Below are 10,788 nucleotides of genomic sequence, written 5' to 3'. Positions count from 1 at the left end.
CCCAGTTCGAAATGGACTGGGTCGTAGGGAAGATTGGGCCATTTTTTGGGCCAATAGCTTGAAATTGAAGAAGAGGCCCAATTCCGACTTTCTTTATATTTTCGCTCTCTTTTCTTCTTTTATTTTTTCTAAAACTAAATTATAAAAATACTTAAACTATTATTAAGAACTAAATTAAGTTATAAAAGCGCAAATTAACTCCCAATAACAATTAACGCACAATTAAGTATTAATTAAGCATAAAATTGTATATTTGGACATTAAATGCTAAAAATGCAAACGATGCCTATTTTTGTAATTTTTAATTTTTGTAAAACAATTTTAATTACTAACAATTGTAGAATTAAATCCTATATGCAAAATGCGACATATTTTTGTATTTTTTATTAATTTAGCAAATAAACATGCACAAACAAAAATACAAATAATTATTCAAAATGTCACAAAATATCACAAAAATGGCACACCAAGAAAAATTATTTTATTTTTGAATTTTTGGGAGTAATTCTCATATAGGGAAAAAATCACGTGCTTACAACAGGTGCATTGGAAAGACCAAATGACATTCTTTTAAATGCATATGTCCCATAGGGACATGTAAATATGGTCTTCTCTTGGTACTCTAGGGCTATAACAATCTGATTATATCCTGAATAGCCATCCAAAAAATAGTAGTATTTTGCCCAGCTAATCTATCAAGCATTTGGTCAATAAAGGGAAGAGGAAAATGGTCTTTTCGGGTGACATTATTCAGTTTTCTATAATCTATGCAAATTCTCCACCTAGTAACAGTTCTAATGGGAATCAGATCATTGTTTTCATTTGTCACTACAGTCATTCCTCCTTTCTTTGGAACACATTGGACTGGACTTACCCCTTTGCTATTAGAGATTGGAAATACAATACCTGCATCAAGCCATTTAATTACTTCTTTTTTTACCATCACTTTCATGTTGGGATTTAGGCGGCGTTGTTGTTCTATGCTCGGCTTGTGTCCTTCCTCCATGAGAATTTTATGCATGCAAAAAGCTAGACTAATACCTCTTATGTCAGACATTATCCACCCTATTGCTCTTTTATGCTCACGTAGTACTCTCAGCAATTTTTCCTTCTGCAATTCAGACAAGTCAGAAAAAATAATAACAGGTAACGTATCAGAACTACCCAAATAAGCATAATGAAGGTGAGAAGGTAAAGGTTTTAGTTCCAATTTTGGAGCTTCTTCAATTGATGGCTTCGGAGGAGGACCATTTGGCCTGTTCAAAGGTTCAAAGGGATTTAAACCTTTCATATATTTGCATGATGCATTCAAAACATGCTTCATCTCTTCAACCTCATCATTAATCTCCAAACTGTCGAACAGTACAATTGCTTTCTCTAAAGAATACTTTAATATACACTTGGGGAAATAAGTTGCTCATCCATCTCCATGACAGATATCATAGACAATTCGTCATAATGGCAAGGAAGTTGAATTGCTTTGTATACATTAAAAACAGGTTCATCATTGTCAACTCTCATGATCATTTTTTCTTCTCTTACTTTAATTATAGCATCACCTATAGACAAGAGAGGTCTTACCAATATTATAGTAACTTTTTCATCTACTTCAAAATCCAAGATAATGAAATCAGCTGGGAAAATAAATTTCCCAATTTTCAGCAGCACATCTTCAATCACCCCTTCCGGGTAAGCTATGGACCTGTCTGCTAGTTGCAATATCACAGTGGTGAGTTTTGGAGCTCCCAAACCCAACTTTTTGTACAAAGACAATGGCATCAAATTTATGCTTGCTCCCAAATCACAAAGTGCATGGCCTACATCAGCATTACCTATTCTCACAGGGATAGTAAAGCTGCCAGGATCCTTAAGCTTTTGAGGAAGTTTATTTTGGACCCTTGAAATGCACTCCTCAGTAAGTGCAACTGTTTCGAATTCAGTCAATCTACTCTTGTTGGCTACAATATCTTTTATGTACTTGGCATACTTTGGAATATCACGAATCGCATCTGCCAATGGAATATTCAATTGAATCTGACTCAACATAGAGAGAAATTTGTTGAACATGCGATCATCATTCTTTTTCTGCAATCTTTGTAGAAAAGGTGGTGGTGGCCTTGGAACATTCACAGGCACTAAAACTGTATCATCTTTCTTTGCTTCCTATGTTGCTTTGGGAATTAATTTACCTTCAGGTATAAGCTTGTCTTTTCTCTTCTTCGGAACATCTTCTAATTCCCTTCCAGTTCTAAGTGTAATTGCAGTAACTTGCGAATTTTTCTCTGTATGACTTGGAAGAGTACCTACAGGTCTTATGTTTTGATTTGTAGCTAGCTGTCCCATTTGCCTTTCCAGATTTCTGAAATCAGTTCTGAGTTGTTGATTGTCATGCAACAATTTCTTCAACAAATCATTTGTACTTTCTTCTGCCTACTAGGGTGGCCTTTGAGGTTGATTAAAATTTTCTTGGGGTCTATATTAATTCTGATTTGATTGATTTCCACCCCAAGAGAAATTAGGATGATTCCTCCAATTTGCATTGTAAGTGTTCTCATATTATTCTTGTTGGTTAATCGGACCTCTGCTTTGTTGTCCCACATATATAAATAGATTCAGGATTCGTTGGACACATGTCACTCGTGTGATTGTCACCACACATTTCACAACAAATTGACATTTGTTGAACATGTTGCATTTGTTGTATCTGGTTCATTGTCATTCTATTCATTTGATTTGCCAATTTTGCTATATCTGCTCTCATGGCGGCAAAATCATCAAGTTCAAGTACCCTTACTGCTTTCTGTTTCATTGCTCTCCTTGGTTCTCCCTCACATTTCCAATTATGATCATTAGCAGTAAAGTTGTTTAGCAAAAGCTGTATTTCACTATATGGTCTCGCCATGCAACTACCTCCACAAGCTGAATCAAGATTCATCTTTGAAGTCTCATCTAATCCATCAACAAAAGTATGCCCCAACACCTCATCAGTCTGACAATGATGTAGACAATCTCAGAGTAGTTTATTGTATCTTTCCCAAGCTTGGCGAAGAGTCTCACCATCCCGTTGTTAAAACCCAAGAATCTGGCTCCGCAAAGACTTTGTCTTTTTAGTGGGGAAAAACTTGATTAAGAATTTCTTTGCTAAATCATCCCAAGTATGGATTGAATTAGCAGGCTCCTTCTGCAATCATTCTTTAGCTTCCCCCAACAATGAAAAAGGAAACAAGCTCAGCCTGATATAGTCCTTGGAAATATTTGGATAGTTATAAGTATCCGTGATTTCCAAAAAATTCTGAATGTGCCCCGGGAGATCTTCATTAGTTAGACCTACATATTGTCCAGTGGACCGAATTAGCTATACCATGTACTGTTTAAGTTCAAAGTGACCAGTGATATCAGGCTTCACAATAGCCTGAGTCATATTAGCAAGATTTGGCCTTGTAGCTTCTATCACCGGACGCCCTCCATTACCTGCCATCACTGTTGGTTATGGTTGAACTAAGATATCCAACTCTCTTTCTGTTTTGTATCTTTCTTCCAACTCCTTCCTCTCTCTATGAAGTGTTCTTTCAATTTCAGGATCAAGAGAGAAGAGATTGCTTGTGCTTCTACTCCTCCTCATTCAAGAGAAGAGCCTGCGTGACACAAACAAAGTGAACTGAAAATTAATGCTTAAACCAATAGCTGATAAAAGCTTAACTCAGTCAAGTAGCTAATTTCCATGTCCTCGGTAACGACGCCAAAAACTTGGTGCGACCAAAACACTCACGCAAGTGTATGCGATCTACAAGTAATATAGTAATAAGTAGAGTATCGTTCCCACGAGGACTTGTGATTAACTTATCAACTAATGCAAACTCAAACAATTATCGACTCAAGCTAATTCATAACAAAATACATAAATAACTAATTTACAATTTAACTAGTAGACAAACAATAATACAACGGAAAGTTACTACGCCACTTATGAAATTTTTAACAATTAATAAGAGAGATATTCCAGGGTTATGGGCTTGCTAGAAATCATGCTATGCTTTTAGCTTAAAAATGATTTATTGAATTATCTGGGTTATTGATTATAGGGTTAATAATACCCATAAGAATCTGTCGATTTCTTATGTGCCTATTCAAGTTAAATTAATACCTATATTTCTATAGTATTAATATTAACTCAAATGAATTTACAAATCCTATTTTTCAACCAAACAAGTCAATTAAGTATAGTTCTATCTTAATCGCGAATCTTTCACCCGATGCCCAGGATACAGATCTTGATCTATTTGATTCTATATGCAATCAAGAATTTCCTTTTTCAAGTTTAACTCAAGATTCGTAAATAGTATTTCACTGTTAGCTACGTAGTAAAATAATTAACAGCAGAATCAAAATGAACAACCCTTAATGATAAATTCAAGATCATCAATTTAAGCTTCAAACAACATAATCATCTAACACCCACAACCCCAGATATTTGGTTTTTTAGCTACTCATAATTATACAAACATCAACAATATAAGTCTTAAACATGAAATAAATAGATACTAGAAGAAAGTTTAGAAAAACTCTTTTAATCCTTGCTCCAAAGTGTTGTCTCCTCTTGATTTTGATCCTCCAAGACGGATCTCCTCCTCTTTTTCTCTCTCAAAATCGGTCTTGTCTATCAATAATGGATGCTTTACTCTTTTTAATCGTGTAGGAATGAGTTTTGACAATTATATCCTTTTTAGACCGAAATAGAGTAGTTCTGTGATTTTTACACATCCGCGGCGCCCCGCACGATGCCCCGTGCGATGCGTACATGAATTGTACAGCGGAATGCACTGCCGCGATGCCCCATGCGACGCCCCACGCGGTGCGGCAGTGCATTTTTTTGCGCTGCTTCGTTTTTTCATTTTTTTTGCTATCCGGGCTTGCGTTGCGACCCCCGATCCCGATCCAGACTTGATTTATTTAGATTTTACTCAGACTTCAAAGCCTCAAATTAATCAAATTCATCCCAAATTTAATTCTTAAGTCGGAATCTCTTCCAACAAGGCATAAATCATGAATTTAGTACAATTCATTATCATTTAAGCTCAAACCTTTGTAAAATACAATAATTAAAGTGTTGTTACAACGACTAAAACACGAGTTTTTAGCCTATGATCAGTGAGACTCTATATGGGCTAAGTTGTAGATCACCAATTGGTTGGTCCAAAGATGGTGAAGAGGAGTTGTTGGGACCAAATTTGGTCTATCAGACTATGGAGAAAGTCAAGTTGATTCTAGAGCGTTTGAAGATGTTAGAGTTTCAAGTTGATGATTGGATGTTTCTGAAAGTTTCGCTTATGAAAAGCGTTATGAGATTTGGGAAGAAGAGGAAGCATAGTCTCTGCTATATTATGCCATATAGATTCTTGCGAAGGATCGATCAATTAGCTTATGAGTTAGAGTTGCCACCATAATTAGTGGTGGTACAACCAGTATTTCACGTGTCATGTTATAACATTCAAGTTTCCAGTACTCAGATACTCATGTCAGTTCAGTACTCAGATACTCATGTCAGCTCAATACTTAGCTACTCATGTTATTCCAATACTTAGACATTCATGCCAGCTTATTACTCAGACTACTCAAATATTCGTGTCAGTTCAATATTTATATATCCATGTTAGTTCAGTATTCACATATCCATGGCAGACCAATATTCAGTCAATGCAGTAGTTATTCAGTTCAGTATCACAACAATTCAATAATAATGTATTCATTCAGTTTAGTATACAAGCGTTAATGAAAGTTCATGTTTCCACCTGATCCATTTAAGGTCCGGAGTTAGCAGAAGTTACAGTCAGGATAATCATTCGAGGACGAATGATCCCAAAGGGGGAGATAATGTAACACCCCGTAAATTTGGCTTAGGTATGAATGAGTTAAAGGAGTAGTAAGGTTATATTTTGGACATGTAAATTTCCATTGGGATGATTATGGATAAAACAGTTGTTTCAAAATCAAGATGGAAAGTGAGGTGCATAAGATTTGACAAAATCGACTAAGTTTGCAGAAGGTCTATCTTCCATCAGGTTTTACTAAAATTATGTAAGGATTATGGGAAAACTCAAAGCATAAAAGTTGTAGGCCTTTGAAATATCTTTTCAAAGATATATTACGGAGGCTGAACGGATACATGTGCAAAAAGTTATGTGCGTTTTACAGAACAGTATGCGATATGCGCGCCCTGTAGCGCGCCCCTAGCGCGACCGTGCTTCTTTTGAGGCAGTGTTACTGCCGTTTTGTGCGGTCAGGTCTTCAGGTGTGCGGGTGCGCTCGTGGGGGGGTCATTTTAAAGCCATATTTCGTTCCCCACAGCCCCAAAACATAAAAACTTGCTCTAGAAAGGGGAACTCTCAAAAACCTAACTCCTTAAGGGTCCTTCCACCACCCAAGGTAAGTTCTAATGGTGATTCTAAGTTAATTTCAATTTTACAACTTCTTATTAATATGGGTGAACCCTCTATATCATTAGATATTCGATTGGGACATCATTGTTGAGAGAAGGAAGCCTAGAACTTGAATTCAAAGGGTTTGAACTTCAAAAAGTTAATGTCTTCACCCTCTAATTCATTCTAGTATTGGTTTAATGATTATAAACCCTAGTTCATGATATATGAGTTGATGGGTTTGATAGAAAAGCATGAACGATTATAGGTTTGAGGTGTTGATTATTGATTATTGGTTAAGGGTATTGTTTACCTTATGGGTGATAAAGAATAATGTTGATTATAACCATTTGAGACTTTAGAATATATCTAGGAGCAAGTGAATGGGTTATTGGGTGTAGAGACACCATTAATAAGGACTATGAAACTTTATGTTACCAAGTATTTGAGAAAATTCTTAAGTGACTAAAACATGAGAATTATTGCTAATATGGAATACCTTTGACTTGTATTGATATAGATTAAAGTTGAAAGGGTTGGTGAATGTTGTATTACGCTCAAGAGCAGGAAGTTAAGATATGTGAGGCTAACTCTCTATATTTGGGAATTTTAATGATTCTCCCTACACTACGTTTCTTTTATGACGTTACCAATTACCTCGTAAATATAGTTAAGCCTAGTTCCTTGAATAGTTGCAGAACTTCTATTATTTAGCTTCATAACTCGTTCATGACTTTCGTTCTGAACGTTGTGAGCTCAGTGCGTATTCAATATGGACTTGGGTTTGATGCCCCCAAGTCTTAGTATAGATTACTCAGTATGACATAAATAGTTGAAGTTTCAGTGTTCATAATCATTTCAAGAATACATGTCTCAGTCTAGTCCTATTCAGTATTCCAGTATTATGTAACTTAGTGTGATCCAGTATTCCAGCATCATGTAACTCAGTGTGATTCAGTATTTCACTATCATGTATTGCAGTCTGATTCTCAGTTCCTGATTTTAAATCCCTGAAAGTTGAACACCTGTATTTGGGCCTGAGGCTGCAGTTTATGCTTTATGCATCTTTGTGCCTGAGGCCGCAGTTATGTATACGTATACTTGGGCCCCAGGCAGCAGTTGTGCATATATATATATTGGGCCTAAGGCCGCAATTTATTTATTCAGATAAACAGGTTATTCATCATTCAGAAGAGAGAGTATTCATATCCTTACTTCCTTCGTTCAGTTCAATTATTAGTTATCATTTTAGTTATCAGTTCAGTTATCAGATATCAGTTACCAGTTATCATCTCAGTTTCAGTTTCAATAGTTATCATTCCAATTATTAATTATCAATTCTCAATTATCAGCTTAATTTCAGTTTTAGCATTTTTAATTCTTTCTTTCAGTTGCTTTACATACCAGTGTAGTTCAAATGTACTGACGTCCTTTTTACCCGGGGCCTGCATCTCACGATGCAGGTAATGACTTATAGGTTGATGATGCAGAGCACTAGGATTCTCGTACCAGCTACTTGGGGATCCCCAGTTCTTCCAGGGCATTATTATTACTTTACAGTCTTTCAGTAATTACAGACAATCAGTATTTTCAGTGCTTCATTAGAGGCTTTATAGACTAGAGTAACAGTTAGACAGAGTTTCAGGCTTTTCATGTTAAGATATGTTGGCTACAAATATGCGTCAGAGTTGTATTAGTATTTTCGCACTTTGATTTATATCATTCAGACTTTCAGTATGTCAGCATGTGTTAGTTTATCTTCTGCATTCAGTGTGTTATGATATCACATATTGATTCAGCCAGCCAGTTGGTTCGCTCGGTCACATATAGTCAGGCAACGAGTGCCGTGTTACGTCCAGGCCCAGGTTCGGGGCGTGACAATAACCCAATTTGACGTCCAAAGAAAAGGTCCAATAACACTGCTTGTGTGGGCTGAAATGAGTCCAATTATAACGGGGCATTTGCATCTATACCCGCTTTTTGGGTCATATTTTAACTTGTGTTCGCTTTGCAAAAAAGATTGCAAGCGTACCCACTTTTTCGCGTAACTTCAGCATGCAGGACTGAAGTAGCAAAGACAATCACGCAAAACTTCAGCATTCTAGTAGACAGGACTGAAGTAGCAAGTATGCTGAACCAAGTGTGCTGAAGTTTTTGTTTGTAATTGCTGAAGTTTTTGTTTTTGAAACTGGCGAACTTCAGTTCTAGAGCTAAAGTTTTTGTTTTGTTACTGGCAAATTTCAGCTCTAGAGCTGAAGTTTTTGTTTTGTAACTGGCGTACTTCAGTTCTAGAGCTGAAGTTTTTGTTTGTAATTGACGAACAAACACATATTTGAAATAGAATAGTTACTAATATGAAGGTTCACTTATGTTTCACTATTTTTTTTCCATTACATTAACTTCTTTGGAAGGTCAAATACCGGTTGAGAAAAATCATCAGTTTCAGTAATCAACTACGAACTGCAAAAGTATATGTTAAATTAGAAAACCACTCTTATTTTACATCACAAACATAGATGACAGGGCTATAATTTCATTGTATAATTTTACTTGGAAAGAAAAGCTAAACTTTGGAAGAACTTCATCTTCTCTCTCACTCAATTATTAAAAATACTTCCATTTGCAGATTTGATTACCACAACTTCGTTGGTAAATCAAAGCTAAAATCCATAAAACATTAGATTAAAGGTAAAACCTTTCAGTCTAATAGTTGTGACCAGGAATATGAGACTGGATTCCTAACAAAAGCAAGGACCTTTAGTCACGGACTTCAGAAAGAGGTTGAGGGCGGATATAATTTTGAAGAGGAGAAGGAGGAGGAGAAAGGGTCCTGAAGTTGTTTAAAAAGTGTGTACAAGTTAAAAGTTTTTTAAAAAATGGGTATAGATTTAATGAGGGCGACCAAATAGGACGCCCCGTGCAATTTTTACAATTATAACAACCCTTTTCAAAAGTAAATATGGATCTAATGCTCAACCTGACACTAATTGGGCCTTCTTGGTCTAACTAATGGTCCAAATTTCATTAGTACTTTTTGAATAAGTAGAAAGTGTAATAATTTGATAGCCAAAATTAATAGGAAATTTTACCTCCAATAGCAAAGGTATACACCTTATTTGTTATAAACAAAATTATTTTAAAATATTATTTTCTATAGCTACCTTTTATATTTATAGCAAAATAGGTATTTATGATATACACTACCGTTGAGGCGTGAAATACAATCTATGTTTTCTCTCTCTCTCTCGCTCTTTATTTCAGTTAACCCACGACTCTCTCTCAAAATCTCAGCAAAATTTTTCTTTTTTCCCTCTCTCTTCCTTCTCTCTCTTCGAGCAAAATACCTGCTTTTAATCATGAATTCTCTAGTCAAATCCTCTAGGGTTACTGCAATTGAAAATACTTCTACAGGTTCAGTCAATCTACAGTGTGTACACCAACATGAACATTGGATGAATAATAGGGCAGAAGTTCTTAAAACGATGAATCATTAATTTCTACATAACTATGAGTCAAAATTATCGGTGTCATCATCCATTATTGGCTCATCCTCTTAGGAGAACAAATCTGGCCTTGGCTAAGTCGGAGAAGATGTGAGGGTCTAGTTTTTGTTCGTCTCCAATACAATATATACATTATTTTGCTTGGCCAAAAAATGCCATCTCTGACGAACCTTCTTCTCTTCTTTGCTATTTAGTCATATAAAATGATACAAATACATTGTATTCTTAACAAATACACTCAAATATAATATTTTTTTGTATAAATACATTTTTACATGTATTTATGTATTCCGAAGGTCTGTATTTTTTTAATACAACTGAATATCACTGTGTTTTGTGATTTTTTGTTGTTTGAATAGTGTCAAATTGAATACAGTGAATTGAATACAATGTATAATAGTGAATATCTACGAATTGAATATAATGTATACAGCCGAATTGAATTGAATGGTATACACCCTATTTTTTTGATTTTTGTTGTTTGAATACAATTGAATTCAATATAGTGAAATTGAATACAATTTAATATTGTGCTTTTCGTTATTAAATACCCATAATCACTATATTTTTAGGTGGATTACCTTACTGTATTAATAAATACATTCACACGAATACATGCAATACATAATTAAACATCTGCAATCCCCTTTTTTTACCTCATTGTTTTTATAAATACAATCGCGCGAATACACGGAATACAGTACAATAGCAGCAAAATTTATGTTGAATTGATTTTGTTGAGTTAAATTAGGAGTGATAGACGCTAATTGATGCTCTTTCCATTATTAAACAGCTGGAGTCCCTATTTTAGGCAAATTCCGCTACTATATTCATGAATATAGTAGCGTGAATACAACGAATACAATTGT

The 10,788-nt window shown here is 35.3% G+C and overlaps 1 protein-coding gene across 1 annotated transcript; it reads right to left on the bottom strand.

The window, feature by feature from the left end:
• Positions 1–1,389: 1,389 nt before the first annotated feature.
• LOC138883865 (uncharacterized) lies at positions 1,390–2,343 on the bottom strand. The gene is made up of 2 exons (XM_070164583.1): positions 2,190–2,343; positions 1,390–2,009 (listed from the first exon to the last, which is right to left on the bottom strand). The coding sequence occupies exons 1-2, from the start codon at positions 2,341–2,343 to the stop codon at positions 1,390–1,392; spliced, it is 774 nt and encodes a 257-aa protein (XP_070020684.1).
• Between the last annotated feature and the right edge of the window lie 8,445 nt (positions 2,344–10,788).

The sequence above is a fragment of the Nicotiana sylvestris genome, chromosome 12 (genome assembly GCF_000393655.2).
Source record: "Nicotiana sylvestris chromosome 12, ASM39365v2, whole genome shotgun sequence".
NCBI classification, from domain to species: domain Eukaryota; kingdom Viridiplantae; phylum Streptophyta; class Magnoliopsida; order Solanales; family Solanaceae; genus Nicotiana; species Nicotiana sylvestris.
This window is presented reverse-complemented; position numbering and strand designations above follow the sequence as displayed.